Here is a 15,577-nt window from a genome sequence, read left to right on the forward strand (position 1 = left end):
ACATTAATATTGATGCTACTACAAACATTTCTAATGATGTATGAAGGAGAGATATGACGACTCATAGTCTCCTATTAATTTTAATTTAATTTTGAGATATTGTTCACTTCTCACATCTTGAAATGCATTACTTAACTTTTATTTGTTTAATTTGTCACCTATATACATATATATGCTGTCAAATTTGAAGTAACCAAATTAGTAACCAAATTTCATATGTTATTGCATATAGTGAATGTACAAATGTCATTTGTTTAGGAAAAAATTATATATTTTTAATTTAAACAAACTCATTAATTCACGAGTATTTTAAATAGTAAAACAATGAAATTAAATGTGAGAGAGAATGAGATAGGTGAGAGGGAGATCAACGGCGACAGCTTTTTCAAAAGGAAGGTTCGGCGGTGCTAGGCGGGGTTTAACGGAACAACGAAGAGGTCAAGGTGGATATGGATACAACAATCGTTTTTGGGGTGTTAACAAAAACCTATTGTCATCCTTCATGTTCTACAACTTCCCAGAAACATGGGGAGTTGCTGAACTCTGGAGCATGTTCAAAAAATTCGGGGCGGTTCGCGATGTTTACTTAGCAAGGAAAAGATTGCATAATGGCCATCGGTTTGGTTTTGTAAGATTTGAACGGGTGAATAACGAAGATGAAATTCTATCTAAGCTCAATAGGGTTCAAATTCTTGGTTGGGGGCTGAGAACCTTTAAAGCTCGTGATAGGAAACTGGTACACTCAGACTCAAACTATACGGATGCGGATAACATCAAACCTAATATGAAATGGCGAAAGAAAGAATCTGGTGACGAGGTGGTGTGGCGTATGAATATCTCCAAAGAAGCTAATCTAGATGAAAGGAATTTTGCTGAAGTGGTTAAAAATAAAGAGCAAAGGAACAATACGGAGGATGAGCAAAAGAACAATATGGAGGAGAAGAAGAAGGATCGTGTTATAAACATTGAAAAGGATGACGAAATTAAAAACTCACTGGATATGGCAATCGTTGGGGAAGTTGCAAACATCAACCTTTTAGATCAACTCAAGAGACTCTGCGAAGCAGAAGGTCTAACTGATTTTGAACTTAAATATCTTGGTGGGTTAGATGTCTTAATTCTATTCAAATCACGGGAAGCTGTTCAGAACATCATTGACAATGAGCATCATGGGATCAAGAGGTGGATCAAGAATATCAAAAGATGGCAAAGTGTCTTCAAACTCTCGGGCAGAGTGGCTTGGCTTAATATCTTTGGGGTTCCGATTAAATGTTGGAAGGAATCCACCTTTAGAAAAATTGGCAGTTGGTGGGGTAATATTTTGGAGATGGATAATTGCAAGCTTGAAGGTGACCAAAATCTAATTTCTGGAAGAATTTTAGTGAAGCTCTTGGGGATTGAATTCATCAATGAAACTATCATGGTGAGATATGACAATGAAGGCTTTTACGTTAAGGTCATCGAGGATTTCAAAGACAGCATTCATATTGATCTCGATGATGAAGGCTCTGACTATAAGCCGGATGATGATTCGGATGATTTAGATGATGATTATGACGAAAATATTAATATTTCCGACGAAGAAGATGAACCGTTACCGGTTCCAGCAAGCTCAAGTGGCAGTCAACAAGGTCCCAAAAAAGTAGCAACTGAATCGGCGTTTTTACACAATCCTACAAATCTTTCGAATTCCAAAAAATCAGACGGCGAGTCCAGGCACGTGGGAAGTTTTTCGAGAAACATTAATGATGTCCAGGGAGAAAACCTAGAAGAAACGGTTGTAGATGATTCGTTTGAGATTAATGCCAACGTTGGGCCTATGGACTTTGAGGCCCAAGTAGATGAAAATCATGTGGGTGTTGAAAACCAAAAAGGGGATAGCCAAAGTGGCCAGCTCAATCGTGAAGATGGATGTAATGTAATAGCAGATGATGGGTGTAATGTTTTAGCAGGTCATTCATGCGAGCCCACTTCCAATGGGCCTAGAGATCCTTGTTCGGAGCCCAATTATATCTCAAGATTCCAGCACAGTAATCAAGCGTTCGACTTTGAAAACATTGACTCAAACCAAATTAATAATTCGGTGATTAACTTTCAATCTTCCATTCGGGGTGCTATTCAATTACGTCCTAGGGTTCGTATTCAAAAGGGGCTTCCAAATTTCTGTTCTAATTCATCATCTCCTTGGGACAAAATTCGCAATTGGAGATTCTCCTCTCGAATCAATAGAGCGAAGATGATGGCAAGGAAAAAACATATCGGCTGTAAACGTTCCAGAAACTTTATGATTGATGATCATATCAGTCATAAATCCAGGTGCACTGAGAAGAAGAAACTAGCTGCAGCTAATAGTCACTCGGAAGGAAGCATTAATCTTTGTGATTATGCGAAATTACTGGGTTTTGATAGGGATCTTCCACAATAATTCCTTCAATGTGTTCTCAATATCGGTCAGTTTTGTTTACTTATGAAGATTTTATCTATTAACATTCGTGGTTTTAAAGTAGAGGGTAAGGTTGATTGGTTCAGAAAGATGATTGCCAGTGCAAACCCAATTATTGCGGCTATACAGGAAACCAAGTTCCATAAAACTTCTGATAGATGGATTGAGTTTTTATGGGGTTTTCCGGATGTGGGTTATGTAGAGAAACGGGCTAGGGGCAGGTCAGGGGGTCTGCTACTAATCTGGGATTCTAATTCTTTCAGGGTCGACCAGGCGGTTGAAGGTGACTATTTCATCGCCGTAAAGGGGAAACTTGTTGGTCACGATACGGATATTGTTGTTGTTAATGTGTACGGTCCTCATAAGGAGGATAAAAAGAAGTGCTTCTGGGATAGTCTCTCTAATCTTCTTATGTTTGATAATGTTGCGTGGGTTTTATGTGGGGATTTCAACGAAGTCTGGCGATGTGATGAGAGAAAAAACTGCATCTTTTTGGAATGTAGAGCCTCAATGTTTAACGAGTTCATCGAAAACAACGGTTTAATTGAAATTCCTTTAGTAGGGAGAAGGTTCACTCGTATAAGTGATGATGGGGTAAAATTTAGCAAACTAGACCGTTTTCTTGTATCCGAAAAGTTTGCTCTTATGTGGAACGATCTATTAGTCATCCCTCTAGATAGAAAGCTTACCGATCACTCTCCCATCTTACTCAAAAATGGGATTGAAGATTTTGGTCCGAAACCCACGAGGGTCTTTGATGTTTGGCTAGAAGAAGAAGGAGCTGAATCTGTCATTGCTGAAGCTTGGAACTCAAATGTTAATGCTCGAAATCCCGACACTATCTTCAGGTTAAAACTTAAAAATGTGAAGGAACGTCTGAAGCAATGGAGCAAGGAAAAATTTGGATCGATCGATACCGAAATTTTGGAACTAATAGATGAAAGTCGTTCCTGGGAACTAGAAGCTGAAAATAGGTCACTCACTGATGCGGAACGTAATGAATGGATGTCAATCCGAAACAAATGGCTTGTGAAAGAAAGAGACAAACGGACCATGCTCAAACAAAAAGCTTGAATTAAGTGGTGTATCGAAGGAGACGAAAACTCTAAATTTTTTCACTCGGTTATTAAACGCAGGAATCTCAAGAACAACATCTGTGGGTTACACATAAATGGGGATTGGCAGGAGGGTCCCAATGCGATAAAAGAAGAAATTTTCAATTACTTTAAAAACCATTTTGAAGATCGAGTAGCTTCTGACTTCAGCATGTTAGGGTTCGAAACCAAAAAAAATATCAAACGAGGATGCATCAGAACTTGAGAAACCTTTTGATGAAGCAGAGGTTTGGGTTGCAATTAAAGATTGTGGTCCTTCAAAAGCTCCCGGCCCGGACGGCTTCAACTTCAAGTTCTTTCGTATGTTCTGGTGGTTGATAATGGACGAGTTAATGTCAGCTTTACGGTGGTTCTGGGATCGATGTGAAATCTCTTCGAGTTGTAATGCTTCTTTTATTACTCTCATTCCTAAAAAGAAAGACCCGATGAGCCTTCGTGATTATCGTCCGATAAGTCTCATAAATAGCTATTATAAGATTTTATCTAAAATTCTAGATTCCCGACTTCAAAAGGTGATCTCAAATCTTATCGGAGATGAGCAAAGCGCGTTCTTAAAAGACAGATCCATTCTTGATAGAATCTTAATTGCTAACGAGCTAGTTGATGACGCGAAGAGGAAAAAATCAAAGTGCTTCATATTTAAAGCTGATTTCGAAAAAGCGTTCGATAGTGTAAGATGGAAGTTTCTTTTTGAAATCATGGCTAATATGTGTAGTGACCCGAACTTTTCCATGTTTATATATATATTAAATGAAATTGTTATTTACATGATTAAGTGTTTCCAACATGTTAAGCAATCAAACTTGTTAAGACTTGATTTATTGAAATAGGTTTCATATAGACAATTGACCACCCAAGTTGACCGGTGATTCACGAACGTTAAAACTTGTAAAAACTATACGATGACATATATATGGTTATATATATAGTTAACATGATTTTATTATAAGTATGAATCTCATTAGGTATTTTAACAATGAGTTATATACATAAAAATGAGACTATTAATTTAAAAAACTCGAAAACGATATATATAACGATTATCGTTATAACAACGTCTTACTAGGTACATATGAATCATATTAAGATATTGATACACTTGGTTAATTATGTTAAATGATAAGTAAATATATTATTAAGTGTATTAACAATGAAATACATATGTAAAAATAAGACTACTAACTTAATGATTTCGAAACGAGACACATATGTAACGATTATCGTTGTAACGACATTTAACTGTATATATATCATACTAAGATATATTATATATCATAATATCATGATAATATAACAATTTAACATCTCATTTGTTATAATAAACAATGGGTTAACAACATTCAACAAGATCGTTAACCTAAAGGTTTCAAAACAACATTTACATGTAACGACTAACGATGACTTAACGACTCAGTTAAAATGTATATACATGTAGTGTTTTAATATGTATTCATACACTTTTGAAAGACTTCAAGACACTTATCAAAATACTTCTACTTAACAAAAATGCTTACAATTACATCCTCGTTCAGTTTCATCAACAATTCTACTCGTATGCACCCGTATTCGTACTCGTACAATACACAGCTTTTAGATGTATGTACTATTGGTATATACACTCCAATGATCAGCTCTTAGCAGCCCATGTGAGTCACCTAACACATGTGGGAACCATCATTTGGCAACTAGCATGAAATATCTCATGAAATTACAAAAACATGAGTAATCATTCATGACTTATTTACATGAAAACAAAATTACATATCCTTTATATCTAATCCATACACCAACGACCAAAAACACCTACAAACACTTTCATTCTTCAATTTTCTTCATCTAATTGATCTCTCTCAAGTTCTATCTTCAAGTTCTAAGTGTTCTTCATAAATTCCAAAAGTTCTAGTTTCATAAAATCAAGAATACTTCCAAGATTGCAAGTTTACTTCCAAGTTTTCTAAATCCATTCCAAGTAATCATCCAAGATCAAGAAACCTTTGTTACTTACAGTAGGTTATCTTTCTAATACAAGGTAATAATCATATTCAAACTTTAATTCAATTTCTATAACTATAACAATCTTATTTCGAGTGGAAATCTTACTTGAAATTGTTTTCGTGTCATGATTCTGCTTCAAGAACTTTCAAGCCATCCAAGGATCCTTTGAAGCTAGATCTATTTTTATCATTTCCAGTAGATTTATCCAAGGAACTTGAGGTAGTAATGATGTTCATAACATCATTCGATTCATACATATAAAGCTATCTTATTCGAAGGTTTAAACTTGTAATCACTAGAACATAGTTTAGTTAATTCTAAACTTGTTCGTAAATAAAAGTTAATCCTTCTAACTTGACTTTTAAAATCAACTAAACACATGTTATATATCTATATGATATGCTAACTTAATGATTTAAAACCTGGAAACACGAAAAACACCGTAAAATCGGATTTACGCCGTCGTAGTAACACCACGGGCTGTTTTGGGTTAGTTAATTAAAAACTATGATAAACTTTGATTTAAAAGTTGTTATTCTGGGAAAATGATTTTTATTATGAACATGAAACTATATCCAAAAATTATGGTTAAACTCAAAGTGAAAGTATGTTTTCTAAAATGGTCATCTAGACGTCGTTCTTTCGACTGAAATGACTACCTTTACAAAAATAACTTGTAACTTATTTTTCTGACTATAAACCTATACTTTTTCTGTTTAGATTCATAAAATAGAGTTCAATATGAAACCATAGCAATTTGATTCACTCAAAACGGATTTAAAATGAAGAAGTTATGAGTAAAACAAGATTGGATAATTTATCTCATTTTAGCTACGTGAAAATTGGTAACAAATCTATTCCAACCATAACTTAATCAACTTGTATTGTATATTATGTAATCTTGAGATACCATAGACACGTATACAATGTTTCGACCTATCATGTCGACACATCTATATATATTTCGGAACAACCATAGACACTCTATATGTGAATGTTGGAGTTAGCTATACAGGGTTGAGGTTGATTCCAAAATATATATAGTTTGAGTTGTGATCAATACTGAGATACGTATACACTGGGTCATGGATTGATTCAAGATAATATTTATCGATTTATTTCTGTACATCTAACTGTGGACAACTAGTTGTAGGTTACTAACGAGTACAGCTGACTTAATAAACTTAAAACATCAAAATATATTAAAAGTGTTGTAAATATATTTTGAACATACTTTGATATATATGTCTATATTGTTATAGGTTCGTGAATCAACCAGTGGCCAAGTCTTACTTCCCGACGAAGTAAAAATCTGTGAAAGTGAGTTATAGTCCCACTTTTAAAATCTAATATTTTTGGGATGAGAATACATGCAGGTTTTATAAATGATTTACAAAATAGACACAAGTACGTGAAACTACATTCTATGGTTGAATTATCAAAATCGAATATGCCCCTTTTTATTAAGTCTGGTAATCTAAGAATTAGGGAACAGACACCCTAATTGACGCGAATCCTAAAGATAGATCTATTGGGCCTAACAAACCTCATCCAAAGTACCGGATGCTTTAGTACTTCGAAATTTATATCATATCCGAAGGGTGTCCCGGAATGATGGGGATATTCTTATATATGCATCTTGTTAATGTCGGTTACCAGGTGTTCACCATATGAATGATTTTTATCTCTATGTATGGGATGTGTATTGAAATATGAAACCTTGTGGTCTATTGTTACGATTTGATATATATAGGTTAAACCTATAACTCACCAACATTTTTGTTGACGTTTAAAGCATGTTTATTCTCAGGTGAATACTAAGAGCTTCCGCTGTTGCATACTAAAATAAGGACAAGATTTAGAGTCCATGTTTGTATGATATTGTGTAAAAACTGCATTCAAGAAACTGATTTCGATGTAACATATTTGTATTGTAAACCATTATGTAATGGTCGTGTGTAAACAAGATATTTTAGATTATCATTATTTGATAATCTACGTAAAGTTTTTTTAAACCTTTATTTATGAAATAAAGGTTATGGTTTATTTTAAAAATGAATGCAGTCTTTGAAAAACATCTCATATAGAGGTCAAAAACTCGCAACGAAATCAATTAATATGGAACGTTTTTAATCAATAAGAACGGGACATTTCAGTTGGTATCCGAGCGTTGGTCTTAGAGAACCAGAAAATTTGCATTAGTGTGTCTTATCGAGTTTGTTAGGATGCATTAGTGAGTCTGGACTTCGACCGTGTTTTCTTTAAAAATGATTGCTTAACATTTTTGTTGAAAACTATATATTATTAACATGTATATATTATGTGATATATTAATCTCTTAACATGTTTGATATTGTGTGATATATGTCTACCTCTAGCAAAAATCCCATTGACTCACCTAATAATAACGAAGAGTCGAATATATATTGGACTGATTCACAAGTTCCCGAAGAAGAACCGGAAGAAGAAACAGAACCGGAAGAAGAATCAGAACCGGAAGAGGAGGAACCGGAGGAGGAAATAGAACCGGTGGGGGAAATAATAAAACGGTTAAGTAAAAGAAAATCCTCAACCAACCGACCAAGGTTAACTATGGTCAATGGTGTTTCCGCCAAGGAAGCAAAATATTGGGAGGATTACCAATTCTCCGATGAATCGGATTCCGACGAGAATTCCGATGATGTTATAGAAATTACCCCAACTGAATTTAAAAAGGCAAAAGAAAATAATAAGGGAAAGGGCATAAAAATAAAGAAATCTAATTCCAACCCCGATGAACTTTATATGTATCGTCAACCCCCGAAGCCCTTAAGTTGTAACAATGACCCGGAAACCTCTAAACCACCAGGTTTTTCTAAACCGTTGTGGAAAACGACAGCTAGTATTAGGGGAACATCATATATCCCTAGAAACTTGGCAAAACGAACCAAAACCGAAAAAGAAGAAATGAGCGAGTCGGAATAAGATAGTTGTATTCGTATGGTGTAATATATGTAATATAGTGTGCTTATGCTTTATGATATATGTAAAAATTGCTTGTATTAATAAGTTTTTTTTTTTTTGAATCTAACTCTTGTCTATTTTACAGTATAAAAACAGAAATGGATAGACAACCCAATATTTTAAGAGACCTACCCGGAGACATGATTGATGAAATCTTGTCTAGAGTCGGTCAGAATTCTTCGGCACAACTATTTACGGCGAAATTAGTTTGTAAGACATTCGAAGAACGTTCCAAGAATGTCTTGGTTTATAAGAGACTTTCGTTTGAAAGATGGGGGATATCACATTGGGAAACCCATAAGTTACGATGTGTTTACTTTGACGCATATATTGCGGGGAACCCAAATGCTATTTTATGCAACGGGTTAAGAAATTATTTTGACTCAATGTATCTGAATATAGGACTTCATGATTTAGAAAAAGCGGCTAACATGCAACATAAAGAAGCATGCTATGCTTACGGGTTAGTAATGTTCGCTTCTCAACAAAGTGAGAAAAAGAACATCGGGCTACAACTATTAAACAAAACGTTCCCACAAGTGACGGAGTCGGTAATTGGGGTAAGAAATGAGGTTTTTAGGTTATTACTAGACTGTTGGTCATTACGTAACCCTCGTCCCTTTGACGACGTTACAACACGCTGTCTTATCAACGGCCATAACGGTTATGTTCCACAAGACCAAGGATGGGAAGTAGTCCTAGTAAAACCAGAATGCATGACTTGTTTCTGGACGTATGAATTACGTGTCTTTATTGCCTTTGCTAAACGACTTGTGTACTAGCTAGAATTATCTTCACAACTATCTTGTATCAAAGTTATTGTGTGCTATATTTCATGCTTTATGTAAAATAAGCGGTATTGTAAGTTTGTAAAATATTGTATAAAAGTTTGAACGCGAAATATTATTATAATTAGTTTTTAATATAGAATTGTAGTAGTTGAATTGTATATTAGCTGCTAAGTATGAACTTAACGGGTAGGTACTACCCGAATTTAAACTTATAAAACGCTAATATGAAGAAAAAGCTTTTATAAATGAGTTCATATTATGCTACGAAATACTATTAACTACTCTTAATATTCTGTATGATTAACTTGTTCCATTTGACTATTTTGAAGGAAATGGCACCGACTACTCGACACATGGTGTGGTAGCGTGGGGGTACGTGATAGTACTATATTTTACTACGAAATAAGTTACAAATTACACAAGTTTTAATTATTTATTTACAAATGGGATATACCTAAACCTTGCTACAACACTATAGGCAGTGTACCTAATCGTAGAGTAGTATAGTTTTTAGTAAGTCCGGTTCGTTCCACAGGGAGCGGGCTTATTGCACACTATATTTTTAAACAACTATATTTGTACAAAATATATATAATTATATATAATAATATATAAAAGGGGGTTTACCGTTTAATGACCGGTTTGTCGATTTATATTTTAAGTGAAGCGTATAGTAAATGACAGTATTTAAATAACAATATAAAATAAATAACAATAATTAAAATGGCAATAAATAAAAGTACGAGGAAAAATGAAATATATTATGCTTATTTAAACTTCCGTAATCATGATGTTTGACGTGTTGATTTTAGTTTATTGTCCTTGGGTTAATTGTCCTTTGTCCTGGATTATTTAATATGTCCGTCTGATTTTTGTCCAAAACAGTCCATCAGTCATAAATATAAAGTGCGAGTGTCCTCGTCAAATTATCCTTATACCCGAAGTTAAATATTCCAACTAATTGGGGACTTAAACTGTAACAAGGTTTTAATACTTTGTTTAATAATTACACCAGGATATCGACTGTGTGTAACCCAAGGTTTTAATACTTTGTTAACAATTACGCCAAGTGTCCTTGTACATAATTTCACCCCTGTTTTAATAATTCCATAGACTATTAATCCATTCCCGTGTCCGGTAAAATGAACGATTATTCGTACATATAAATACGCCGCCCATCGTATCCGATCGAGTGTATATGGTTATTTATGGGTACGTCCAATTGTAAATCTTTATATTAAAATTAACAAACTATCATTTAGTTAAACAAATATAAAGCCCATTAATAGCCCATAGTCTAATTTCCACAAGTGTCGTTCTTTTGTCCAAACCTCAATTATGGTACAAAGCCCAATTACCAAATTTTAGTATTTTAGCCCAACATCATGATTACTTCGGTTCAAATAAGCATAATAACAACTTAGTTACGAGACATTAATTTAAAAAGGAGAACATAGCTTACATTGATTATTTATCGCGTAGTGGTACACGGACAGAGCTCCGACTTTAAAAACCCGTAAAAATAACTTTTACATAACCCAAACTAATCTAATATAACACTAATCTATACTATATATACATATATTTATTTATTTATATTATACTAGGGAGTATTATTATTATTATTTATTTATATATTTTTTATATATTAAAATCGAACGAATGCATGGCCTTTTATAGGCATTTTTATTTCTGACAGCTCCGCGAGTCGTGGAGTTTTATGCCTGCAAACTTCGCGAGTCGTGGAGTTTGAAAATCCAGCTCACAAACTTTTGGCTCCTAGCTTGTCGACATAATAAATATATAAATATAAAATATAAATAATTAATATAATTATTTATATATTATATTATATTCTTGTGCATAGTTGACTTGTAATTTTTGGTCCGTTGCGTCGAGCGTTGAGAGTTGACTCATGTCCCGGTTCCGGATTTTTGAACGTCCTTGCGTACAATTTTATATCTTGTACTTTGCGTTTTGTAACTTGTACTCTTGTCATTTTTAGACGTTTTTCATCCATAAATTGAACCTTTTGAATTGTATCTTGTACATTTGAGCTTTTTGGACGTTTGTGTCTTCAAATCTTCGTTTTCGCCTTTTGTCTTCGCACTTATTTCTTTAAACAATTACAATGAAAATAAAATAAAATTACATATGAAACCTATTATTTAGGAGGGATATTGCTATGAAATATATGTTCCTTTTTAGCCTTATCAAACATCCCCACACTTGAGCGTTGCTTGTCCTCAAGCAATACAGAATTTGAAATAAAAACATACATGAATCACTTTTTTATTCATCACACTTTGTACATCAGTGATTTTGATATGGTGGTATAAACAATGATAGTAACGATAGAACCATGGTTAAAGGTGGGTGTGTCATCCACAGATGCCTCGGGTTTAGGTCAACGACACTTGCAATCAAATAGCCGATTTACTTTCGGTTTCCAAAGCAAAGTGCACATTTGAAAGGCGATTTACAGTCCCACATGACTATGAAAATGTAGATCCTTAAGGAAATTGGATCTTTATGAAAATATTTGATCTTTTGAAAATTCAATCTAGCTTTTACCCTAGATAAGTTTTCCGGAATAACCCTTCACCGGTGTTTGCAAAATAATTTTTTTTGTGGGTTCTGTGGGTTTCAGATTTGAAAATTTTAGCTCAACACTTGTGGTTTTGTGTTACCCACTTGCTAACCTTGTATTAGGAAAGCAACACGTCCAGTATACTTGCTCCGTATATTACCTTTCGGTAAACTACCGTCCGGTTGTAAAGGAAAGCGATTAACAAGAAACTGTTAAGGCAATGTCCCGTGACTTGCTTTTAATTATGGTCTATAAACGTGTCGGATGCTATTACTATCCTTTGTAGGAGCAATAGTAAAGATCATCCTATGATTTTTCGGTCTGGCACAAGGTCCTGTCTCCGACCATGCTATGCAACCACCGTTCTTACGGTTGACACCCGATTTGGTTCAGGTGACCTAATGAATTCCAGGTGAATTCCTAGGATTTTATGTTCAATGGTAATGAACGCATTGAAAATGGGTTTTCAGAAAACAAATCGGTTTTATTTTTGATCAAAATATTTTCTCGTTCAAGCTCGAGTTTAGATATCATTGAATTCCATGAGTTTGTAATTCTCAATCTTTAAGGTCAATCTCAAGGATTGAGTAATATCAGGCTTAAAAGCTGATTTTTGATCTTTAAGGAGATTATCCTTTCTGGGGATCTGATTCATTAGTCTTATCAAGCTAATTTGCACGGTGCCCCCTATTGTACGAGATAAATCCTTCTCACGGTTAGGATAAATCTGACCACTTGGCGACCCTGTTTGATGCTGAGGTCCGTGGATTTCCTGCTGATTTTTGAGATGACTTTTCTAGATTTTTCGTCAACCTACAGCTGGTCTGGACGACAACTTCATGACCTAAATCAAGAAGCGCGTGTCTTTTTCGGAAGACTTTACTTCCTTTTAATGATGGAATTGATTCATCGTGTAGATCCAACTTTTCTTTCAAATATATTACAGTAAATCGGGTAAAACAGTTAATTTAGTCCAAAACAAAAGCACCTGCAATAACTTTACAGAAACATGTGATATATAGTTTTTAATTGAATAACTTGGTACATTCTCCCCACACTTAGTTTCTTTCTTTGCCTTTTTATTCTCCTTTATTCCATTTTAAATGAATTCAATCGTTTTAGGGTGTTTCTCAATTTATGTCCTTTCCGAGGTAACGATAATTTCGGTATTAACACCTAGTTTTCACCGTTCATAAATATGTATAAACATGATTTTGAATTCATTTAGTTGAAATTTTTTTTTTTTTTTTTTTTTTTAAATTTTCACAAAATTTAGAAAATAAGCCAAGAATAGATCCGAGTGTTATAATTCAGTAGGCTTATAACTACCTTTAGTGGTTTGATTCTTGATGTTATAATTCAGTAGGCTTATAACTACCTTTAGTGATTTGATTCTTGATTAAGAATACTAATAATGAAGTGTAAGAACAAAGATGATAATGGAGAGAAAGAAAGAAACACTTTGTAAGTGTGAGAAATGGTGCAAGTTTAATGCTTGCATTCATGGCTATTTATAGCAAAAATATCACAAGTTTAGGTAATACAATAATATTACTTTTGTGTATCAATAATTGACTATCCATTTATATATATATATTTATATATTATAATACTCCCCCTTGGATAGCAATTTTGTTTGTTGAAGATCAACTGTAAGTTACTGCCTCGTTAAAAACCTTGCTAAAGAAAACTCAGTGGGAAAAACTTTAGCTAAGAGAAAAAGAGTGCAGCATGGAGTTGACTCCCCCTCAAGTAGACATCGCTTCGGTTGTTACATCTTTTGAACATGTCTCATGCCAATGTTATGAACGTGTGTTCTGAAAATAGCAGTTGGAAGTGCTTTCGTGAAAAGATCAGCAGAGTTTTTGCTGGATTGAACATATCTCATTTCAATCTCGTTGTCCTTAATGAGATTTTGAGTGTATGAGAAGAATCTAGGAGGTATGTGTTTGGTTCGGTCACTTTTGATATACCCTTCTTTCATCTGTGCTATGCAAGCTGCATTATCTTCATAGATAATTGTTGGACTTTTATCGCGTTCTAGTCCACAAGAATCAGTAATGATTTGTGTCATTGATCTCAACCAAAAACATTCCCGAGTAGCTTCATGTAATGCAATCACTTCGGCATGATTTGATGATGTAGCAACAAGTGTTTGTTTTTGAGAACGCCATGATATTGCAGTACCTCCATTTAGGAATACATATCCAGTTTGAGATTTAGCTTTATGTGGATCAGATAAATAACCTGCATCAGCATAACCAACCAAATCTTGTTTTGATTCGTTAGAATAAAATAATCCTAAATCAGTAGTTCCTCGAAGGTATCGAAATATGTGTTTGATCCCATTCCAGTGTCTTTTGGTAGGAGCAGAGCTGAACCTTGCCAACAAATTAACTGCAAAAGAAATGTCAGGTCTTGTACAATTTGTAAGATACATAAGAGCTCCAATTGCACTAAGATATGGTACTTCTGGTCCAAGAATATCTTCATGATCTTCACATGGACGAAATGGATCAGTTTCAACATTGAGTGATCTAACAACCATAGGAGTACTTAATGGTTTTGCCTTGTCCATATTGAAACGTTTCAAAATCTTTTCAGTATATGTTGTTTGATGTACAAGTAAACCATTAGGCATATGCTCAATTTGTAAACCAAGGCAATACTTGGTTTTTCCGAGATCTTTCATTTCAAATTCTTTCTTTAGAAGTTGAATGGCTTCATAGATCTCTTTATTTGTACCTATGATGTTAAGATCATCAACATAAACAGCTATGATCACATATCCGGATGTTGTTTTCTTAATGAAAACACAAGGGCAAGTAAGGTTATTTGTATACCCTTTGCTTATCAAGTAATCACTTAATCGGTTATACCACATACGTCCCGATTGTTTTAACCCATATAAAGATCTTTGTAATTTAATCGAATACATTTCTTTGGGTTTTGCATTTGATGCTTCTGGTACCTTAAATCCTTCAGGTATCTTCATATATATATCACTATCAAGTGATCCATATAGGTAAGTAGTCACAACATCCATGAGATGCATTTCTAAATTTTTAGAAACTGCCAGGCTGATTAAGTACCTAAAAGTAATTGCATCCATAACAGGGGAATAAGTTTCTTCATAATCAATTCCCGGTCTTTGAGAAAAACCTTGAGCTACAAGTCTAGCTTTATACCTTGTAACTTCATTTTTCTCATTTCTTTTTCGGACAAAAATCCATCTGTATCCTACAGGTTTCACATCTTTAGGAGTGAGAATGATGGATCCGAAAACTTTTCTTTTATTGAGTGATTCTAATTCAGCTCGTATTGCTTCTTTCCATTGAGCCTAATCATGTCTATTTTGACATTCAACCATAGATGTTGGTTCTGGATCATCATCATTATTCATGATGTCATATGCAACATTAAATGAAAATTTCTCATCAAGATTTTTCATTTCATTTCGGTTCCATAATATTTTTGAATATGCATAATTGATTGTAATTTCTGTATTGACATCATCAATCTCCTCTGCAGTAGGAGTACTGATTTGTGGTTCTTCTTGAACACTTTCTTTTACTTCATTATCAGCTGATTTTCTTTTTCGAGGATTTTTATCCTTTGAACCACTTGGTCTTCCACGTTT

At 34.2% G+C, this 15,577-nt stretch overlaps 1 protein-coding gene across 1 annotated transcript; it reads left to right on the top strand.

Moving 5' to 3' along the window:
* The first annotated feature begins 2,467 nt into the window (after positions 1-2,467).
* LOC139850963 (uncharacterized) lies at positions 2,468-3,517 on the top strand. The gene has a single exon (XM_071840302.1). It carries the CDS (start codon positions 2,468-2,470, stop codon positions 3,515-3,517), a length of 1,050 nt encoding a protein of 349 aa, XP_071696403.1.
* Positions 3,518-15,577: the final 12,060 nt, after the last annotated feature.

Source organism: Rutidosis leptorrhynchoides, chromosome 1 (genome assembly GCF_046630445.1).
Source record: "Rutidosis leptorrhynchoides isolate AG116_Rl617_1_P2 chromosome 1, CSIRO_AGI_Rlap_v1, whole genome shotgun sequence".
NCBI lineage: Eukaryota > Viridiplantae > Streptophyta > Magnoliopsida > Asterales > Asteraceae > Rutidosis > Rutidosis leptorrhynchoides.